General features: G+C 54.6%; 1 protein-coding gene across 4 annotated transcripts in view; it reads left to right on the forward strand.

Moving 5' to 3' along the window:
• Positions 1 to 23,106, forward strand: part of Rfx4 (regulatory factor X, 4 (influences HLA class II expression)) — a 165,602-nt gene that overhangs the window by 81,708 nt on the left and 60,788 nt on the right. For 3 of the 4 annotated variants that reach the window (XM_005374623.2, XM_005374622.1, XM_005374624.1), the window contains exons 5-8: positions 10,095 to 10,156; positions 13,703 to 13,916; positions 15,445 to 15,522; positions 21,426 to 21,589. In XM_005374623.2, coding sequence (XP_005374680.1) covers positions 10,095 to 10,156; positions 13,703 to 13,916; positions 15,445 to 15,522; positions 21,426 to 21,589 — 518 coding nt within the window. Of the gene's footprint in view, positions 1 to 10,094; positions 10,157 to 12,228; positions 12,401 to 13,702; positions 13,917 to 15,444; positions 15,523 to 21,425; positions 21,590 to 23,106 lie in introns of those variants that run through there. The other variant, XM_005374625.1, reaches the window with a different exon arrangement.

The raw sequence follows: 23,106 nt of genomic DNA on the forward strand, positions 1-23,106 counted from the left end.
CCTGGCTGGAACATTTTCTATAAAGGGAATTGGGTGGAAACCCAAAGGGGTGTCAGTGTATCAGGAATTGTGCTGGTGCTGTGGGCATATGGCCCTCTCTACCCCTGAGCAGTGGCTCAGAGCTCCGTTTTCCTTCTTAAGCCAAGTCCAGGAGAAGATGAGCCGCTCTCTCCGTACAGCTCTGTCAGCGCCTCAGAAACCAGGCTCTGCCTGTCTCTGTGCTCTGCCATCCAAGGCAGGCGGCTTCTGATCTCCGCGTCACCTCCTGGTCCAAACAACTGCTAGACTCCAAAGCCACGTTGCAGGCCAGATGCAGGCGAAGGGGATGAGGTCACAGCCCCGCAGGTCAGCCAGAGGCACTTGGTGATTCCCTTGCCTCTCATCGGCTGCCCTTGGCTATCGGGGAAGCAGTCCTTGTCCCTGGGGCTGAAATTTACTGGTTAGGCAGAGAAGAAGGCAGGCACCTCGCCGTGCTTGTCCAGGGTGTCAGGTACCCATTCAGCCTGCACATCTCTACATGGGGTGGACCCCGGGACTCTGACCCAGTACAGGTGCCCTTGGCTTACGATGGACTTACATCAAAGGAACTCCCCGGAGGGGGAGATGGTGTGAGTCAGAAATACACGAGCCACCCTGGCCCGCCGTGTAGTGCTCGTTTCCCTTCACCAGCACGACGACGCAGCGACTGGGAACTGCCCGGCCACAGGGGTTTCACGCACAGATCTCCAACCCGGAAGAGACCAAAATTCAAAGTGCAGTTTCTGCTGGGGGTGCATCACCTTTGTGACACATTTAAGTCAAAAAAGTGCAAGCTGAGTCATTGCAAATGGGGACCTCCCGCTACTGTCAGGCCGCGCTTGCGCGGTGTACCCGGTCCATGCCGGCCTGCTCCCATGCACATGCGGTGGTGGCAGGCTGGCGTGGGTGGCCCCGTTCCATCGACCCTCTTGCTTGTCGTCTTGGGGAGAGCTGGGCAGTGCTGGGAACTGGCACTCCAGCAGCTGCGAGAGGAGGGTGAGGAAGTCCCCTCGCTTGACGCGATGGCCTTGTTCCTCCAGAGCCCCACCCCCCAGGCCTCCCGGCTCCGTCGGCCGGGGTCACTGGCACAGCCTCGGAGCGACCCTGCAGAAGGTGGGTGCTCCGGTCTTTGGGGTCCTTTCCAGTTTTCAAAGGGGAAAATGTAAATCCACAGCTAGAGCTCTTTTCCGTCTTAAACACTTGCATCTGCATCTCTTACCCTGTGGAAGCGGATGCGGGAGGCCCCGCCAGGTTGTCTGATTTCACTCGGGAATGGTTGAAGTCAGCTTGAATCTCTGCACCCTGCTCACCGGCTGCATGGACTCAGGCGGTTGCTTAACAGCCCCGGGCCTCAGTGTCCTGCTCTGTAAATGGGCTGGTAGCAGCCTGGGAGGACTTCAGAGACGGTGAAGGAGAAGGCGGGTCTCCAAGTGCAGTAAACACAAACACTCACACCTGCTCGCAGTGGTTATTTTTCTGTGCACGGCAGTGGCGCTTCATGGCTCTAACCAATCAGGCTTTGAATAGATCACCGCAAACGTATCAGTGTTCCAGCCCTTCCAGGCACTCTTCCTGCTGAACAATTTTGAGAACAATTGTTCTAAAAGTATCCCACATCACACTCTGCCATCCCCACCCGCACCCACTCTTATTATCGTCTGCAGAATTATTCCATTTTTGACTTACCCGGTGTCTTATGTAACTTGCCTCATTCCAGCTAGCTCCGAGGACAATGACTGTCTCTGCTCACAAGCACGTGACATGCTGTGCCGTCACTGAGGAGGACACAGGGCTCCCAGGTGGACCCTTGGACTTCTCGCAGTTGGACCCAGGGTCCCCCCTTCAAGGGTGGACAGGTCCACTGCGGCCTTCTGGCTCCGGGCATTTTCACAGAACCCTTCATCCGTCCATCCATGTGATTTGAAATTCTACTTCTGGCTCACCGCACTCCTATAAATTTCTTGTAGAAATGATGAAACATCTCGTGCAGAATTTCCTGCAGAACGGTCGCGCCCTGCTCCTCCCGTCCCTGCTGCCGCTGCCGGACATGCCGCCCGGTTAGTTGTGTCAGTACGGCCGGCCGCTCCACAGTGCTCCTCTCCAGCGTGACACGGGATGTTTCAAAGTCCTCGTGACACCCAGCCTTCCTTTTGTTTCGTCCTCTACGGAAACAGTTGGTTTGCTGACAAAAAAGAGTGTCTTACTTGCAGACTTAAGTGTGTGACAGTCAGGTCCCCGTAGCCACCCTCTTTCCCTAATCATTTCTTTTTTTTTGTTAATATAAAATTAAGGGCTTTAAAAAGGTACAAGGTTTCACAACATGTGATTATAAAACAAGAACTTGTCATCCTATTAAGTTTCTAATTTCTTGCTATTCGAAAGGCCCCTCTCCCCACCCAGAGGCCCCGGCAGGACCCAGCGCCAGCAGTGTGGCTGTCGTCAACCGCCTCGGCTCTGTGCCATGTGAGTGTCTCCGCCACGCAGGGCGCTGGCGCTCACCCCGTCACTCTGCGCTTCTTTCGGGTCCCTTCTTGGTGGTGCGACTCTTTGGCCACGGAGGGGGCACTGCATTTGTGAAAACCAAAAGCCCAATGACCAAGTTGATCACAACCCCACAACGTGAGAATCTTAGGATGCTGTAGAGCGGGGACCAGGTGTCCCTCCCGTGTGGCCCCAGGGTGTCTTTGGAGCCGATGCCAGGAGAGGACAGCCAGGTTCACGCACACTTGGAGGCCACCTTGCCGGTCCCGGGAGTGTGTGTCAGCAAGAGGAGGGGAGAGGGGACCCAAGGGAGCTAATGCTTCTTCTCTGGCCATCACCTGGACACAAGCAGCCGCAGACCCCAGTCCTCACCTGTAAGGTGGGCACGTCCTTTCTCCCCCAGGGTTTAGCATAGCAGTGAACGCTGAGAGCAATGCACTGCTTCCCAGCCCCGCTCCTCGCCTTCAGGAGGGAATTCTTGGGGTTTGTCGCCTCAGCAGTGCTGGCCTCCGCCTCCCACAGAACCTGCACCCACAGAACCGCGCAGGGGTGTGGGCGAGTCCCATCGCACCCCTGAAAGGACCCCGGCCACTTCCCACCCCCGCTGGAGCCCCCGTCCCCGTCTGCCGCTGAAAGGGAGAAGGGTGGGATCCCGAGTAATTAAAGGGAATTTGGAAGGCTGGGATGTTGCGGAATGTTAGATCAGTAGCGGGAACAGCATGTGGTGTCCTTTAGGCAGGCTTCATTGAACCCACACAAAACAAGAAAGGGGCTGCCTGCCCGTCTGCTCATTTATCAAACAGCGAGGCTCAGCTTTCACAGCTCCACAAAAGTGTTCCACTGTTTGCTGAGGCTTGCTCCAGAAATTAAAAGCTGCACAGCCCTCGCGGGGCTGCGCCGACCCTGCATTTGGAGACTTTGACCAAATGGTGCTGGTCTTTCAGACTCAGGAACCAGTGGATTACTTGGTGAAAGGAGAGGAGAATAATTTGTAATTTTGCAGCCCATAAGAAACACTTTTTTAAAAAAAAAAAAAAGCCAAACCCCCTTCCCACAGGGTTTTGTTTCGGCTTCGGGGAAAAGGAGGAGCCATCAGCAACCCGTCCTTTCTTTGCTGGGAGTGGGAAAAGTCTTGACCTCCACTGGTACAAAATGTGCTCTGAGGAACAGCCCGCCCACCCCACCGGCTCTTCTCCGGTTTCCTGCCTCGGGTCCCTTCTGCGAAGTGGCCTTGTTGTCTTGCAGAGGAGGAGGCCTTGGGCCACCAGTACTGTTAGGTTAAAGAATCTTCACAGCCAGAACCTAATAGTCTAAGTGCACGAGTGCATTGCCTGGGAAGATACCAGTCCACAGACCCGGACTGGAAGAGGACTCCTGAGTCCCCACGAAGGTGCAGGCGTAGAGCTCGCACTCTGTGAGTGGAGGAGTGATCGGGAAAGGGACAATGACCAGAAGGACAGGGACATGCCAGGGCAGGCAAGGGAGGTCCACAGTGGAACCCCTGTGTGCCAGCTCCTCTCCTCCCCTCTGGCCAAACTGTGGCCTCCAGCCGTGTCCCATTCCTGCCTGACCAGCCTGGGTATCTTCTCTACATTTCACTTTTAGCCCGGGCTGACCCGGAATTCACAGCGTTCCATTCCTGCCGCAGCCTCCAGAGTGCTGGAATTACAGGCGTGCATCGCCATGCCTGGCTTCAGTGTAACACATTTTTACAAAGTGTTAATGCGTTTGTATACTTCGTGGAAAGTGGCTGGACAGTGTTTTTGGTTTTTTTCGTTTTTGTAAAGAACAGTGTCATGCTTCTCCCCTTTCGCTGAGCAGTTCTCCCTATGAGAAATGATTAGGCAAATGACATATGAATAAATAAAATAGTAACAAAAATAAAAATCATCTGCAAATAGTGCCAGAGCACTATTTATGTCAGTAGGACACTTAGGATAATATATGTGAAGTAGCTCAACGTAGCTATTCGTGGAGTCTGTGTGTGTTACTGTTTGTGTCCAGAGGTCCCGCCGTGGGGCACGTGATCCGCAGGGCTTGGAAGGTGGTTGGATATTAAGGGCCCACAGCGGACTTGCCGTTAGGAGGCGGGGCCTGGTTGGAGGTCACGGGGGGGCATGGCCTGGGCGGGCTCAGCCCCCTCCCGGGCCCTCCTTCTCTCGCTGCTTCCTGGTCTCCACGCCGCGAGCATCTCTCCTCCGCCAGACGCTTCCCCCGCGCCTTCCTGCCTCAGAGCTGGCGGTGCACGGACTAAACACGTGAACCACAGTAAACCTGTCCTTTAAACTGAGTGTCGAGTTTTTGTCCCTGCAACAAGACAGTGACCAAAGACATCATTTTTAAAACCCTATATTGCATACTATAAATATATATAATTTTAATTTGTTGGTTTAAAAACAAATTAATTACTTAGAAAAAAACTCTAAGGACGTTATATCTATGGTCCCAAACAAGTGGCCTGGGGAAGGTTTCTGGAAGGAAATGGGGTGTCGGCTGAGACATGAAGGGAGACGGCCATCAGGGACATGGGGCACTGAGAGAGGACGCGGGGCTGCGACGACAGCAAGGTGCGGTGTGGCCAGAGCCTGGGGCTGGGCGAGGCGCGCCGGAACAGAGGCGGGGCTTCAGGTCGGACCTGCAGGGTCTGGACTTGTCCAGGGGCGTCCTGAGAGGTGGTCGTGAGTGGGGTGTGCCCGGAAGCAGGGTCAGTGGGGACACCACCGGGCTGATGGAGACGGGCGGCTGTGAATGGAATCGATGCGCTCCCCAGGAGGAGGGAACTCGGGGCAGAGCGCGAGGGGCAGGTGTCACGTGAGAAGGACGAGCTCCGCCCTGGCGAGGGATGGAACGGTCACGGGGGAGTGGCGTGCGGGCTGGGACACGGGACACATGGTGCCGAGGCAGAGAGGGCGCGGCTCGGGCAGGGGGCCTGGAGATGCAGACCTGGGAAGGGCGCCCAGCTGTGTGCCACCCCTGGTGGAGTGCTGAGGCTGGGTTCACAGAAGGAAATTTAGAGTCTGAGTGGCATCTGCAGTCTGATGCCCCTCGGAGGAGTGTCAGCGGCCGCTGAGGAGACAAGGCTGACCGGCAGCCGTCCCTTAACCAGGCCTCGACTATGCGCGTGGGTTTTGCTCTTGCTTTTGCCCTGGGTGCCTCCTGTGTTGCAGGCGAGCCGCACCCCCTGCTCTGCTCCAGCCCCGAGCGGCGTCTGCTTAGGAGTTTCGTTAGCAGAGTGTTTAATCACCAGGCTTCCCCGTTTCTGGACGTCAGGGGACTCCACGCAGAGGGCTACGGGTTCTGCCAGCTCTTGCACCCCCGCCTGTCTGGATGAGGGCAGAGGCCCTGGGGTATTTCCGCGAGGGCCAGAGACAGGGGTCGGAGAGAAACCGTCCCTGAAGCGCAGCTAGGAACCAGGAATCACTCATTCCTCCCACACACGAGTGTGGGGACGGAGGACCGCAGCCTCAGAGACGCCAAGGTCTCTGCTGAAGGGAGGAGTGAGGGGCTTGGGGCCACCCCGTTGGACACTGTTGTGGTAGGGTCAGGTCGGACTGGGCTGCTCCACTGTAGGTGTGCCTGGCTTAGCCTGTCTCAGCCTCAGTTTACCCCTCTGTGCAGTGGGACCTGTGCTAGACTGTTGTGCTGCTCACCGAGGTAAAGCGCAGTGACGGGGACGGGAGACGCCTGCACCAGGACAGGAGCCCAAGTGGGCCCCGGCCAAAGCCGCGAGCTCCACCCCCGTGCTCTACCTGGCTCCCGGGGGAGACAGAGGCAGGGGCATGGGGAAGTGGGAGAGGCTGGAGACAGAGGTGTCCCCAGGGTGGGAGCGACACTGTGGGCCCGGCTGTCCACACAGAGGGGCCAGCGCGCACACGTCAGGCCAGCGGGAGCAGCTGCATTGCAGCAGACTGGGCGGAAGGCTGTGGCGGGAGCTGCGGTGGGGAGGTGTGAGGGCTCCCAGCCGGGCAGTGCTGGGACCCTTTGGGTGGCCGGCGGGCAGATGTGTCTGGTCCGGGGCAGACAGTCACATGGGGACATAGAGAAAGCCAGAAGTTAGAGTAGCCTGGAAGGCAGAATCAACAGGACGAGCCGCAGGGTGAGGAGAGCAGGGTCAGAGAGGGCACCCTGTCTGTCTCGGGTGGCACGGCAGAGGGTGATGCTGATCATGGAGACAGGGACATCGCATGCACTGGCACACGTTATTCAGAAGGGAGAAGTCAGGCCTGCCGGCCACGCAGGGAATCACAGCCCCGTCACGACAATGCAAAGAATCCCAAACCCTCTCAAGCGTGTTTTGTCAGCTCGTGGAGGTGGAGGAAATGACTCCAGAGAGCCTGTCCCCGGTTTCCCGTGAGACCTATGTGTGACTGGAGCCTGTGTGTCCTGGCCCCATGACCTGGGACAGGCCCTGGGACTTCACCCGTCAGCTTTGTGAGTGCTGGGTGGGTTACCATCGGGATTACACTTAGCAAGAGTCAGAACTCAGCCCGGTCTCTTCAATAGGTAAAAATAAGGCTGGGCACCCCACACAGCAAAGCTGCTCTCTTCCATTGTCTACAGATTACTTGCCGCGAATGGGGAATGATTTACTTTTTAAAGAGAAAAGAAAAAGAACCAGCACCATAACACACTGTACTGGGCTTTTGTTGCCTCTTTCAAGACTGACTTGAACTTCCTTTGTCAATTAGGAAAATTTATAATAAGAACCCCCTTTCTATTTGCATAAGGAGTTGATTTAGCACACAAAGACGGTACAAAACCCTTGTTGTTCTAGGCACGGTCCCCAACAGATACCCATCCCCATCCGTCCACTCTCCCAGGGAGTCTCTGGCTCTGCCCAAACACAAACCATCCTGCAGCATGAGCACGCTGGATGGCCTGGTGGTCCCCCAAGGATGTTGTCACCGGCACTTTCCTGTTGTGACATAGCCTTTGTGGCCATCCCTCTAGTGGCTACAGGGCTCAGCTGGCCTGTGTGCTGGGGGCCTTTCCCCAGTTCCCCAGCGTTGGTGATTTCTTTATGTTGTCTCTCATGCCTCACTCTCACTCATAGCCCCAGACTTAGCTGTTCCTTATTGTATACTGGAATCAATATTGATCAAAAATATGAGTACTGCATGGCACCTGGTAAGTATTGTATAAATGCTCTGGGCAAGTGTAGCGCTACTAAATGTTGTCTTCGACGTGGCTGAGCATTCCGATCTCACTACAGCTTTGACAGCACTGCAAATTATCATCTTCAAACCTCTGTTACTATCAGAGCACTAGCATGTTGTGCCCACTGGCCTAGGAGCGATTTCCCAAAGCTTCCAGCATGCCCTTGTCTCCTGGTGGCCTTCTTTTATCATCTCTTATGCTTAGGTGGTAGGAAACTCAGAACTCAAACCATAACTACTTTAACCAGCATGAAGACCCCCACCACCCCATTTCTGTGCTTTACCTGGCTTTCCTCCATCTACCTTGGCCTATGTCCACCTGTTCGGTGCCACACCTTCTGTGCCAGCGCTTGGGCCAGTTCCCTGCTGAGCCTGCAGGGCTTGCGTGGCTGCAGCTCACTGCAGACCCAGCTGATGCGGCTCCCGGGCCGTGGTGCAGTTTCAGAAAGTATTTCAAGAGCACTGTCTTGGACCCAGTCTCCACTTTACTCAGGACACAGTGACCCTCAAGGGACTCAGACAGAGTGAGCAGGGGCCGGGGATAAGGCTCAGTGGCACAAGTGCCTGCCTGGCAAGTGCAAGGTCCTGAGTTCAATTCTTGGTACCAAAAAAAAAAAAAAAAAATCCAAAAGACAGAGTGAGCAGTCCAGGGCCTCAGTTGCTGGAGCCAGGGTTAAGGAAACCGGGGTCTATTGCCTACATCACTGACATGCTAAAGGCATTCCGAGGAGGACAGCATTGTATTTGTTAAGTCTGGTCACTTGCAAAAGTGGTCTTGTGCTGCTCTCACATTAGATTATCCAAACATCCCGTGGGGTCAGCCCTTCCTCGCCCACTTTCGGAGGAGGAATTGCGACCCTGCCCCCCCCCCGCCCACACTGGGGCCCCCCAGCTCCCTGACATATCAAACTGGGCCGTCTTCAGGCTACCAGTCCAGGTTCTCATCTTCTCTCCTATTTGTCCACCACTTCCCACCCCACTGACGCCAGCGCAGTTGAGGCTCCAGCATCACCTGTCCCTCCCCCCGGGGGAGGACTGAATAGTTCCCTAAGTTCTCAACCATCACAGGAGGTTAGATAGGAGATGCAAGTTCAAACGACAGAGTCACAGCGCCTGTCTGAGTGGATGCAAATCGGTGGGCCAGAGTACACTGGTGTGGCTGAAAGGACCAGAAGAGCCGTGCCCGCTTGGACAAACCCCTCGCAGTCCGTGCTGTGCCAGAGGGAGATCGGCGGCAGCATCTCCTGCCGGGAAGGGCAGCGCCTCTCTCCTGCTGTCTCTGACCAGGCTGCCGCTCTGTGCTGAGCTGGAAGGGAAGAGCGAAGTTAGAGTTGAAGAAGAAAGCGCTGCGGCCGCAGGGTGATGGTGGTCACAGAGCGCGTCTGTGGAGGACCCAGCTCTCGAGGGCCAGGCTCAGCTGCGTATTACTACACTTGGTCCTCAGCACTTCACAAGGGTTATGTAGGAAGAGATCATCATTCCCGTTTGCAAATGGGGACACCAAGTCATGTGACTGTGAACTAATTTGCCCAAGGGCACGCAACCCAACCAATGGCCCAGGTCAGATCTAACGCAGGGAGTCTAACCGCAGCCTTCTGCTGCACCACCCCCATTATACCACACTCCGGGAACGTTGTCCTTTCCCCGAGCACCACGGCCACCACCGCTCCTCCCGCCTCTCGCAGGTCTGTGGTTGCCCTGAGCCACCACAGTAGCCTTCTCCTCTGCAGACAGGCCAAGGCCGAGCCCCCGCAGGGATCAAAGCTTCCTGCCTTCGCACCACAAGTGTGGGCTGAGCCCTTCCCATGTGCCGTGCCCCATGCAAGGTCCCCAAGCTCGTGGATCTTGCCCTCAGATAGGTAGAGATATAAACAAGCCCTTGGCGTGTGCGTGAGCAAGGGAATTTCAGGTGGCGTGGGGACTGCTCACGCTACTCCACATTGGCTGGTGGGGACGGGGAACAGGGAACAGCCCCCAGAAGGAGCCGATCTTGGGGAAAAGGAGATGGCACTGGCTTTCCGGCAGTGGGCTCCAGGAAGCAAGGGTGCGCATTGTAGGGAGGAGGCTCCGGTAAGCAGGACCCACCCGGGGGCAGAGCCTGGATAGGGCTCCTGTGGGCCAGGAGCCATGAGGGTCGTGGAGCACGAGTGGCCCGTGCCAGGCCCCCCCAGGTCCCTCCTGCTTCCCGGCAGTGGGCTCCAGGAAGGGAAGCAGTGGGCTCCAGCAGGGAAGCATGGAGCCCCAAGTGGCTATGGGCGTCAGGGTCCCAACATCTGGAAGGAGCTCCCCGTCGCCTCCCAGTGGCAGCGGTCTCCTCAGCTTCCCCTCCCCCTCAGCAGGAACCCCACTTGCCTTCCTCCTTAGGCCTGCTGTTTATAAATGTCAGTCACCGCACCCCAGCTTTCTCGGTGGGTAACGGATTCTTGTGTTGACTTGCAGATCATAAGGCAGCAGTTTCCACAGCTGACCACCAGGAGACTCGGGACGCGAGGACAGTCCAAGTAAGCACTGCAGATGGGCCACCTGCGCCGCGTGGCCTGCGCCGCCCCGCCGGGTGGGAGGGCTGAGCCTGGGGGGGCTGGCAGAGCTTAGGACAGCCACACCCTCCCTCGGGTCCCTGGACACAGGCTGGGTGGGTCTGGTTTTGTGCTGCCCTGCCTTTAGGTGTTTTGTGTGAAATAGTTTAGACAGCAAGGAGCAACCGGCCTCTTAGGTGACCCCAGGCTCTCTGACTTTTCCTGAGCAAACTCTAGCTGGCCAGAGGAGTGCCCAAGTGCCATCCCCACCTGACCAAGAGCAGCTTCCCACTTGCCCTGTGCCAGCTTCAGCATGCTGGGGAGGACAGGCAAGAAAAAGGGAATCCAATTTCCAAGAGAGGGTCGTTGCAGAGAATACTGGGGTGGCATAGGAAAACATCCTGAGGGGGGCATGTGAAGGAGGACCCCAGGACGAGGAGGAGGAGGGGCATGCAGGCCTCTGTCTCCCAGGAAGGTGTTGGTGTCAGGGAGAAGCTTGGGCCGCATTAAAATCTAAATTGTAGGACTGTCTTGTAAGGATGTGTCTAAGGTTGTTGGAGGTTAGTACGTGGTCCCGCAAAAGGGCAGGGACCCTGCACCAGTTTATCCGGAGACTTCTTCAAACCATTCTGTTGCCAGCATGTGCGGTGCCCGATGGGGCAGCATTTCTGAGCCTTTCTGCCATGTGAGCAAGCGGCACCCAGTGAGCTAGAAGCAGCACGCGTTTTTCTCTTTACAAAAGCCATAGAGGACCCAGGACCTTTGTTTGAGGGTGTCTCAAAGCATGTCCAGACTGTCTGGCCATCCCCTGAGCGACACCCGCCCCCAGAGGCTCCTGTCACCTCAACAGCACATCTTTATTCTCCCAGGGTAGGCTTGACTCCAGAAAAATTAGGGAGAGGAAATGGGTGCTCAAAAATCCCTTTTTGGCAAAGTTCTGAAAACAAGACTTTTCTGTGTGTCTCAGAAGCTTGTGGGCTTATTTCCAAAGTGATTTCCAGAAAATTTGGGAACAGAAGACAGCTTGGATTAAGTTCTAAGAACTTTCCAAGATGACTACTCTGAAAATCAAACCTTTTTTTTTTTTCAGTAGTGGGGATTGAACCCACAGCCTTCACACTGTGCTATACCCCCTGCCCATTTTTAATTTTTTACTGTGAGACAAAGTCTGGATAAGTTGCCCAGGCTGGCCTAGAACTTTCAGTCTTCCTGCCTCAGCCTCCCAGAGTGCTGGGGTTAAAGGAGTGCATCACCACACCTGGCTTCAAACTTCATTTATAATGAAAAATGCTGGTATTTGTTAAAAATGAAGTTTCAACTTTGGTGAGCTCACAAAGCAAAGAAGCGAGATACTTCTTCGTGGGCCAGTGAGCACACCGCCGGTGATTATGGGTGTGCAGAGGGTGGATGGAGGATGAGCCAGTGAGTGTTAGCTCCTGTCCTCTGAAGAACTGCTGGCTCTGATGCTCTGTTGCCTGTCTCTGTGAAGAGTAGAGAGAGTAAAGATAGCAAAGTCTAGAGAAAAGCTGGCAAGAGCACAGCAGAAAGGCTTCCCATCCCGCCAGACTTGGAGAAAGCTCCCCTCTGTGCTGAGAATCTGGCTTTGTTTTTCTCTTTTTCTCCAATCTACAGGTTGGCAAAACGAGCAGTGTCTTCCTGGCAATTCTGTGTAATCGTTTGTCTTGCGTCCTGCTCGCACCTCCAGCCAGGGAGGCAATGAGGAGCTGTGGTCTCCACCCTGCAGCTTGGCCTCAGCACATTTAATTAGACAGAGGAAATTAGGGTGGCTAGGGGAGGGTGTTGGAGCGCACCTCAGAACCCAAAGCGGGGTATGGGAAAGGGGCCGGAGAGATCGCTCTCCTTCCCTGCCAGCTTTAGCAACGTGCACACTGAATCACGAAGAAGGGACGTGTCGTGCCCATGCGGCCCCTGGGGAAGGGCGGGGGACACTGGAGTGAGAGGGGTCTGCCGTAACTGTCTTCCCACCGGAAGGGGCTCCTGGCACCCAGCCGCCGCCCCTCCCCCACAGCCACCTCCTATGGAAAGGCAGTTGGGTGACAGTTGGGAAGTAGAAGGCGCAGACTGCAGGCGCCAGCCCAGTGCAGAGAACTTCCCATACTGGTGTCGGCTCAAGATGAACTGGCCTGTCTACGCAGGGCCCCAGTTCTTCCACCCGGGAGGCACCCAGATAGAGGCGAGCTGCCCACTGGGCAGAAGTATCTCCGAATGGTATCAGGGATGGGGGCGCGGGAGAGGGGAGATTGTGTTACGATGCTTTGGCCTTGGCCTTGTCGCCCGGCGGTCGGCACGGAGCCCTGGGTAGAGGTGGGCAGTTCAAGCGCTGTGCGGCATTTCTGAAAGTGAGGTCCGCGAATTACCTTCGTGTTGACTAAGAAAATCTACTGACCCACAGAACCAGAGTCTTGGAGGGAGGCAGGAGTGGGAAAGAAGTTTTGCAGTTTTCTTGAGAATCACCAGCTTTGTAGTTAGAGTCCTGCCTGTCCCCGGGTGACCATGGGGATAGCACTTACATTCTCTGAGCCTTAGTTTCCCTGTCTGTGAAATGAGAATACAAATCAGTTTCAGCCTCGTGGGGATTTTGTGAACTTGAATAAGCCGATGCGTGTCAAACCTTTCCGCACGACAGCACTCAAACCGATGCGTTTCAGAATTCCCCGAGGTGCTTCTTGACCCGTTCTCGGGTATCCTGAGTCACTAGGTCCTGGGAAGGGGCTGGAGACGTCTGTTTTTATTAAGCTCCATCGGGGATTCCAACACACCTCGAGGTTTATGCTGTCATTCAGTGCTCTCTGCAAGTGTAGCAGCTGCTTGGACCTGGTGTCAAAACCCTGCTCTCTGCCTGTGCTTTCTGGCCTCCACTTTGCATCTTTGGGAAGCCTGTCATCTTCGGCATCCCTTAGGGTTATTTCCCAAGTCAGTGGGTACGGAGCACTTTGCACGGTGCCCACTGTACACGTAGCAAGTGCTTGGCAGCTTGTAGCTAAAGTCCAAACGCCAGGCAGCTTCCATCCCTCTGAAAGGAAAGCATGGCTGTTGCTGAGCCTGCTTTGCGTTCATGAAAACTCTTAGTCTTTGACGTACAGTGTTAAATGAAGCACAGAACTTGCCTCTTTAAAACCACAGTTTGCTGAGACGACACTCTACTGATGAGGAAAACCACCTGCCGGACGAGTTTTCCGGTGGTGCAGCGAGCAGTTCTCGGGTCCCCGAAAGTGTGCAACCCAGGGTCACACTTGGTACACACAGAGATCAAGTACAGATGGAAAATTTTTCAACCCCCTCTGCTTTGCAAAGTATTTGACTTAAGATTTTCTGTAGGAGGCAATTTTGGTTATTTTTACCTGCCTGATTGACGGCTGGCACATGGAACGCTGGTTTAATTCTAGATTTCAGAGGTATCAAGCCTCCCAGGAGAGTTAACTCTTCCAGCCCTGGGGAAGATGTGCCCGGCCCTGCCCTTCCCCTGGCCGGAAGTCCCCCAGCCACGTGTCCCCTCTCTCTGCGGCCCAGGTACCATTACTACGGCATCGCGGTGAAGGAGAGCTCCCAGTACTACGACGTGATGTACTCCAAGAAGGGCGCAGCCTGGGTGAGCGAGAGCGGAAAGAAGGAAGTGAGCAAGCAGACGGTGGCCTACTCGCCACGGTCCAAACTCGGGACGCTGCTGCCGGAGTTCCCAAATGTCAAGGACCTGAACCTGCCGGCCAGTCTGCCCGAGGAGAAGGTGACCGCGCCCGGGCTCCGGCGGGCAGCCCCTCACACCCTCTCTCTCTGACACACCGGGACGCACAAGCGCTTTTGCTGCAGAATAGTGACTTAGAATATTAAGGTGTAGCTCCGGTGCGGGTGCAGTTCACGGACACGACGCAGGCCGCTGCTGTGAGGTGCTCCCGGAAGGGCCAGCGCTCACAGCCTCGTATGCATCCCAAACTCCCCCAAATTAACAAGTTTCTCTGTCTCTATCTTCTCTACCTACCTCTGTCTCTGTCTAATCTCTTATCTATGTCTGTTTTTCTCAGCCCCTGTTTGCCATACATGATTACATTCTCCCTGGGGAGCCGGCACACACACATAGCACAAAATCCCTTTTTGCTTTTATTTATTTATTTATTTTTGTCTTTTTGAGACAGGGTCTCGCTATGCAGTCCAGGCTGTCCTTGAGTTCACTTTGTAGCCCAGGCTGGTCTTGAACTTGCAACAATCCTCCTGCCTCAGCCTTGCAAGTGCTGGGATTACAGGCGTGCGCCACCATGCCCAGCCCCAAATCCCTCTTTTCATCCTCTTCCCTCCCTCCTTCCTTCTCCTCCCATTTCTTGGGCTACCCCCCTTTTGGGACAGGGTCTTGTGTGCAATTCAGGCTGGCCTTATACTCACTATGTAGTCCAGGTTGGTCTCGAACTCGAGTCTCCTGAGTGCTGGGATGACAAGGGTGGGCCGCCAAGCCAGGCCAGTCCCCTGCTCATTTGAGCATGATCTCGCTCCCCACCTCCTACCTGTCTGTCACCACCTGGCTGCCGACCCACCTGGTCCCTGTCCTGCACTCTTACACCCACTCACCTCACAGGGGAAGAGCCTGCTCCTCTCAGTTATTCCAAGAAGCTCATGTGTCTGTGTCCTGCAGATTTGTGAAATCATAACCTCACAAAGATTTTTATAGGTAGGGTGAGTAAGTGAGCTTGATCCCCGGGTGTTTGGAGCAAGTTCCCCAATGCCCTCCTGGAGTGCGGCAGCTCTAACGTGTCTTCTGTCATGGGGCTGCTGCGCCCGGCCTTGTGCAAGGGAGGAGGCCATGGAGTCCTGCTTTCAGGAGGCTTCGGGTCAGCAGGGAGATGACCGCGAGTAGACGCAAACCCACGTTTATGAAATGTGTGTCTACATTAGGAAGCGAAGGAAATTTGCTTTTCGTCAACCACCCTCCCGTACCATAGCTTTAAATTCCTGAATAAGTGGAAGAGATTTTTTTTTTTTTTTTGGGCTAAATGAGAATTCTCAAGTGTCTTACGGTGATTTTGGCAGAAGCATTTCTTATGAATACATGATAGGTTTTAACTCTTCATTACGTTGGCCAGTGAGGAGAACTTAGTTCAACAAGCCCTGCCGAGCGCTCCATGCCCCTCCCAAGTTCTGTAGGGTGAACAGGTGTCAGCTGACGTCCGTTCCTCCACTAGGGAACACGTGACCTGACACTGAACTGCCCGGCTTAGCCACCACGTACATTGACGTGGCCTTCGTGGTTGACCCTTCCCCCACAGGTTTCCACCTTCATTATGATGTACAGGACCCACTGTCAGAGGATACTGGACACCGTGATAAGAGCCAACTTCGATGAGGTAAGTCAAGGCCGTGAGCCGTGAATATACCGCCTTAAAATACCGCAGTGAACACTCAGCTCCAACGTCATGAGACCCTGCCAGGGGCCAGGCCTGGCCGCCCGAAACCCTTGACACCCACGGGGTCCCCGAACCCCCACGGGGCCCCAAGAAGCAGGTACTGTGTTTCCCCAGTTTACAGAGCTTACGTGTTCACTGCGGCCGGGGGCATGGGCTCTTCCTCAATTTACCAGTGAACGTGGCCTGCTCGCTGGGCACATGGGACAGCCTTTGAGGTTGGTTCCCCCAGAACTGTAGATTCAGAGAAACTGAAACGCAACCCCCCAGGGTCGTCTGCTCGCTGCATTCAGAGCTGGTCAGCTCTGTTCTCGAGGACTGGCCTACTTTCCCACCAAATCTAGGGCCATCTTGAAATGCAAACAATGCAAGGAGTCTCTTTTGTTTTTCATTTAAAAATATCACAATGAAAGGGTGGAGAGGAGGAAATAAAAAAGGACTGAGGCGCCTGTTACGTAAACAGAGTGACAATGAGATCCCCTTGCCTAGAACGCCACCCAGAAGAGCCCTGCAGAGGGCGAGCAGACGCCATGTCTCTCAGCCCCGTCACCGGGGGTGTCGCTCTTTAGAGAAAATGGCTTTCGGGCAAAGATAGCAACCTACCCACCCCACCCACTGGATAGGGCTGCTAGGGTAATGTGGGCTCCAAAGAGAGGGGGTGCGGGTGGAGAAAGGGGATGAGATGGTGTGAGCTCAAAACACCCTTCTCTGGTCCTTCCCCCCCCCACCGTGGTTGGGCCCTTCCCTGGGGACAGTCACGGAGCCCTCGCGCTGCTGCCCAGCTCGCAGACGCAGCTTGGAAGAGGTAGCAGTGTCTTGGGAAATGAACGAGGACCACTGCTCCTTCTTGGACTTTTATCCACTCGATTTCTAAAAGTCTTTTAAAATCTCCCATATTACTGAAGCAGTCACTTTAGTGGAGATTATTATTATTATTATTATTATTATTTTTAGAAAGATAGATCACTACTTTCTCTGCAACTACAGCTTGGCTCTGTTTTACATTCCTAAAGTCACTAAGATTGGAGCAAATAAGGATTCCTGGCTGGTTAAGACAGCGCCAGCTGCTAGAACAAGTAGCCCCCCCAAAGTGGACTCTTTGGAAGTTTGTTCCTCACTCAGGCTGCGGCCCAGTGTGGAGGCTTCGGTTATGAGGCAGGCAGCTCGGCCACTTGGGGAGCCAGGTTTCTATGTCTGAGCCTGCGCCCTAACACCAAGCCTTAGAGCCTATCACTGAGCTCGAGGTTGGGGGAGGATGGCAGGGAGGGCGCCAGCTCGGAAGTGGAACACGTCACTAGTGTGAGATGGGCGGAAGTTGGTTCCATGGTCCCACCTGATGCAGCGCTACATACAAGCGGGCCCCCACCCTCTAGTGGGCAGTTGTCCTGTCTGCCACCATTACTAATAACAAAGCCAGCAGCGGCCTCCCTACGTTCCCAGGCAGCTTTATTCAACCCCAAACTCACCCTTACTGCCCTTCCATTCGTTTGATTCCAACACTCACCAAACACCTGCTGCCACCGCACTTCGATGGAGAGAGAAATAAGACACAGCCTAAAACCAAAGGCAGTGAGTTTGCACAACGCATGGAGAGAGGTCAGAACCTGGAGGGGGCGGGTACGGAGCTCCCACAGGGAGAGCGCAGCCTCGGAGCCCCAGGCTTGGGTTCAAGATCGGGCTCCGCCTGCCAGGCTGCAATTCCTCATCCTGGAAATGGAGACAGAAATGGCACCCACCCAACTCACAGGGTTAGCGGTGGAGGAGAGATCGAATGCTTTCATAAATTGTATTAGATAGATGGTCCAGAGAATTCAGAGACTCGCTCAAGGTCACACGGTTGTGTCCAGCCAAAGTTGCGGCAAGCTCGTTTGCCACTGACACCTTGAGGGTGGTGCTCTTCCTGCTCCCCTGACATGGCTATTTGGTGGTGGTTTTTAAGGTGATTAACCATGATATGGTTCATCCCACCAAGCCCAAAATAATGGAGGACGAGGTTTTCTCGCCAGTGACTGTGACTTCCTCCTGCAGCTGAGGAAAGCCTTGGGGACATGGATGGTGGGTGCTGCCGGTACTCCTCCACCTACTGCTCATCTGGAGCCTTCCGGATCTGTGTGCTGGCGTAGGTGGCCACTTGCTAGCATCTCAGTCTTAAACTGTCTCACCCACTTGCTCATCACTGGTCGCTGCCACCCCTGGTCAGCCCTGGAGGACAGGGACCTCGTCCGTCCTGTTCACTACCGTATCCTGGCCAGCTGTGCTCTTTGGCACCAGTAAATATTGCTGGGTGCATGAGTGGGTGGACTGATGGACGGCTAGGTTGATGGGTGGTTGGATGGATAGATACAAAAACCCCAGACCAGGGATGTGGCTCAGCAGCACAGCGCCTGCCTGGCAAGCACAAGGTCCTGAGTTCAATTCCTGGTACCGCCAGCCCCCTCTGGCAAAAAAGTTCTACCAACTTACAACATTGTCAAGCAAGCGCAAAGAATACATCTCTGCAGGTAGGGGACTTCCTGTGGCATCTTCTCCAGACAGCAGCGCACATGAGCTTTAAAGTCACGCAGGACTGTGTTTGAGTCCCAGATCCACGGCTTACTAGCCTATGACCGTGTGCAGAGCGCTTACCGTCTCTGAGCCTCAGTTTCTCTGGTTGTAAAAATGGGACAATGATTATACCTGCCTTGCTGTAGAATTAGGATGTACATAAAACTGAGCGTGTAAAGTGTCTTGTTTTGCGCTAGAATAAAATCAGTGGCCGGTATTTGGGAGTTGCTCCAATGAAACCTGGCCAACCCTGCAGCCAGTGAGCGAAGTACCCGGCTGCAAGGGACCAGCTGTGTTTCCGAATCTTATCGCCAACTTATAGCAATAAACTGAACCTGGCCATGGGAACAGAAAACCTGCTTAGGTACCCTTGAGGACGTCTCTTGGTACTTTCTTGGGCCAAAGGAAAAGGAGCTAAGAGCTTAGGAGACTAAGACTGATAACCTAGAAAACTTCTTTTAAATGATTCTTTTCAGTCACTTACCTCTGATGCTTTGTGATTATACTTGCAAGGAGTAAGGAGAATTTAGCAGAATTCTTCCTTCTGTCTAATAATACATTTCCATTTGTTAAATGCCTACACAATGCCAGGCATTTTACATAAGTTACCTTGTTCCAGCCTAATATTAGGAAGGAATCATTATCTTCATTTTGTAAAAGCTGCACCAGATTCAACTGACTTGACTTCACATGAAAAACCAGAGATCACTTGGGGCCCCCAATCCGTTTTTCCCAAGTTGCAGGTTGCCCCTGTCCTCCACCCAGCTGCAGAAGCCACAGACCCTGATTTGTGCCTTCCCTTCCTTTTCATCTTCCATGCGTCCATTGGGAGGCTGAGGCAGTGCTGTCCTCTGGACAGACACACTGCATCTGTCCACTTCATGCCTGACTTGCAAGTCTCAGGGCTTCAGCTCCACCCTATTCCCCTCCTGCTTCCTCCTCCTCACCCAGAGGAACCAGAAAAAGTGGGCATTATATGGCCTCAGACGCAGCGAGAAGGAAGGAAGGCTGCCAACGGGTAATGCGCTTTCGGCAAAAGCTGGCAGGCAACTGAGGCCTGATCAGAGCTCCCCATGTGGCTTGAACATGAAAACAGACAGCTGTCTGCCAACGACGCGGAATTTTTCACAGATTTGTTTTATCCTACACAGCAGCTGGTCTTTCCCAGACTTTCTGCCACAAGCTGAGCGCTTACAGAGAAAGGAGAACCGAGGAAGGTAGATGGACTCAGAGTGCAGCCTTCCTAGCAGTCACAGGGCAAAGCCCCTGGGGCACAGACAGGAAGGACCAGCACATGGCCTGAGACCCACACCCGGGGGCCAGCTGGGGCCAGGCGACAGCGGAGGGTCCTCTGGGGGGCAGGCACTTTGCCCAAGAGGAGCAGCCACCTCCAGGCCCAGGCCGGGCCAGTGGTCAGATGTCTCAGTGACAGAGCAGAGCCGCTGTGGGGGCCCAGCTGGGTGACACTGTGCAGCTGAGGCCAGAGTATCCCACACGCTTGGGCCATACCTGGATCTCCTGGGCCAGCAGCGACAGTGCCCCCAAGACGTGACTAACACTGATGGTGCAGATAACAGCAACCTCATGAAACATCTGAGACGGGCCACGCCTGACGACACAAACGTTTTAGGAATTTTTACCAAAACCTATGCGAGGAAGTGCTATTTCTATCCTCATTTCACAGATGAGGAAACTGAGACTTAGACTGTACCCCTAGTTAGTTTTGGTGGGGGGGAGCCAGGGCTGGAACGTGGGAAGTCAGTCTTTGCCCATCCAGGTTGTTGTTTAATTTTCTTGCTAGTCGAAAACGTGGCAATATTTTAGTTGTCGTGGATGAGCAGCCTGCAGTTCAGGCCTCACAACCTTAGGTCCACAACCCTGGATTCATCCCCTTCCATTGTGTTTTTGACACTTGTCGTCCCCAACTCTCACAAAGTGAGACATGTGCCTCCCCCCAATGCCTACCCACCCCCCGTGCTGATGTTGGGGTGCCCACCCTGGCCATGGCCGCAGGGAGGCCTGTCCCCAGGTCATCAGTCAGGCAGGGCGCCATCTCCCTGGCCAGAAGAACACCAGACCCCAGGCCTGGAGGGGCCTGGAGGGTGCTGCAGGTGGCCAGGAGGGGCAGAGGCAGGAATCTGGGCAGTGGGCAGTGGCAAGCAGAGGCACAGCCTCAGGATGGGGGCAGAAGCCCGACCATCACATGAAAATTGAACTGTCCTGAGACTGAATAGGAGGCAGACAAGTGGCTGTTGACTGTGTAAATGGGAGCAAGGGCAGCCCCAGTGTCATCATGAGTACCTCTGCAGAGAAGCTGTCATAAAGGAGGCACTCAGTGAGGAAAGCTGTAATAATAACACTCACTGCGAAGCAATACACAGGGTGCCAGGTCAGCTGCCACGCTGGATCAGAGTTGATCAGGGAGCCAGAGATGTGTGACAAGGGGGGCTCAAAAGTTCCCATGGGTGGGGAAAAGAGGGGTACAGAGTCCAGGAACTCCAGCGGGCCTGTTAGGATTCTCCAGGGTGATAAGTTCCCTAGCTTCTGGAGGAGGTTCTGCCCACATTGACTCAGGTCTAGGTGCTTTGGGGTGTTACTGGATGCACAGGCTCAGCGCCTGTAGAATTCCTCTCCCTCTCCCCCATCCCGCTCCCCCACCCCTCTCTCCCCTTTTTCCAACTCCCTATGCAGTGAAAGATAGGTTGGGGGAGCTAGAGGGTTCTCTGCTTTGGACGTGGACTCCGCCATTCTGCGTCCATAGTACGGCTGGGCCCCCGACAAGCGTTAACAACAATAATCCCACTTGAAGCGCCCACTGACTCCCTGCTCGGTGCCGCTGTGGCCCGAGGGTGAGAAGAGAGTCAAGCACGTGGCTTCCCACCCAGTGCCACCGTCTCACCCCCGACTATGGCCCCGCCTGGGAGAAGGAGGTTTGGGAGAGGAGAAGCCCTCCCCGATTACAGGGAGGCAGGAGCAGTGCGGCTGTGGCACCTCCTCACCTCCTCCTGGCCACGCCCTTCTTACCTCGCCCCCACACCTGTCCACGCACGGATAGCTCCCAGGAGGCCCTGCGGCACCTAGCCACCTCTCCTCTGGGCAGAGGAGACCGCAGGCCAGGCGGTTCTCCAGCAGCGGCTGCACCCACGGGCACAGGGGTGACTTGGGGCAGGAGGACTGCCTGTGCCACACCAGGCCAGGCACGGGGAGCGGGTGACAGCGCTGCAGACTGGGCTGCTTGTCGGGGTCCCCGTGCCGTGAGGAGGGCCCCGTGTGACCTCACCTTCTCTCTGTGCTTGACACAGGTTCAGAGTTTCCTCCTGCACTTTTGGCAAGGAATGCCGCCCCACATGCTGCCCGTGCTGGGCTCCTCCACGGTGGTGAACATCGTCGGCGTGTGTGACTCCATCCTCTACAAGGCCATTTCCGGGGTGCTCATGCCCACCGTGCTGCAGGCGCTACCCGACAGGTGGGCACGCGTGTTCTCTCCCCGGCACCACTCACTGAGGATAGTTGGGCCCTGTCCCTTGTAAGCTCAGTAGTGGACTTGCTGGGATGAAAGCTGGCATTTTTTAATGTAATAAATGTTGATATTTTGAACTATTTGTGGGGTTCAGAATTCCAAGGGTAGAGTAGAATGAAAAGTCACCCACGCCTGTTGCCCAGATGGCCGCATCTCCACCAGAGCAGCCGAGCCTTCTGGGGGCGCTCCAGGCTGACCTGCTGTGCACAGGTAATCAAGTCACGTACTACACCTCCTGAGCGAGGCGCTGCCGCGGCAGGTGCTGCGCTTTGCTTTAAGACAAAACAAATTAGCGTTGGAGACGCAGCGAGGGAGTGCTGCCCTCTGTCCAGGGTGCTGACCACCCGCACTACCTGCCAGGCTTCTGGGGAGGGAGGGAAGGAGGCCAGGGAACTCCACTCTCCCGCCGTGTCCTCCCAGAGGCCCCTGCTCCCCTCCGGGGCCCCTCTCCTGCCAGGGGTCCTGTGCGCTGGACGTCAGTGGGAGCCAGGCCGCTCCTGGCTCCAGGTTGCAGCGGTCTCCCTCATGACTCCCGCATGCCTGTCCACACCTTCACGGGTTTGTCCTTTGTGGATAAACTGGACGTCTGAAGTCAAGGTTGGCAGGGTCGGTTCCTTACAGAGACTCGGGGGAGACTTGGACCTGTCTTCCCACTGGTTGCGGGGGGGGGGCCCCGGGAATCCTGGTGGCCCTGGAGGCTCCTGGCTCGGAGCTCAGTCACTCAGTCCCCACATCCGTCTTTACATCCCCAGCTTCTTTGTGTTCTTCTCTCTGATTTTGCCTTTATAAGGACAACTGTCATTGGATCCAGGTCCCACCTGGTTAATCCAGACTGACCTCGCCGGGGAGCTTTCACTTAGTCACATCTGCAATTGCCTTTTCCAAATAAGGTCGCCTTCTCCAGTTCCGGATAGATACATTTGGGGAGGGGCACTAGTCACCCCGGCCACATGCAGTATGTGGATGAGATAAATTCCTAGAGGGCTTTTTGTATATTAAATTTTATGTGTGCTTGCAGCTATTTCTGACGTCCTACTCTATACTATTGATATTTCTGTCTATTCGTGTTCCAGGTCACTTGTTTAAAGTTTCATGCTTTTAAACATTTTATAAATCCAGTAGAGTGGGCTCCTCCTCATCACTTTTTTGAGAAAATTTTTGTTACTGTCACATTTTATTTTCCCATATAAATGATTCTGCATCAGTTTGTTGACTTAAATATATACATCTATCTGCATGTATAAATATATATTTATGTGCACATATATGAATGTGTGAGAATTTATATATATTAGGTTGTACTACATTTATACATTTTTAGAACAGTTTAGGAAAAATTATGTCTTTGTGATGTTGAAAACTAAAAATTCCTAACAGACACAGTTTGCTTTCCTATTTATTATGATCTTCTTTTGTAGTCCTCAGAAATATTTTAAATATTTTTCATATAAATATTTTATATA

The sequence above is a fragment of the Chinchilla lanigera genome, unplaced genomic scaffold (genome assembly GCF_000276665.1).
Source record: "Chinchilla lanigera isolate Chin_1 unplaced genomic scaffold, ChiLan1.0 scaffold00004, whole genome shotgun sequence".
NCBI classification, from domain to species: domain Eukaryota; kingdom Metazoa; phylum Chordata; class Mammalia; order Rodentia; family Chinchillidae; genus Chinchilla; species Chinchilla lanigera.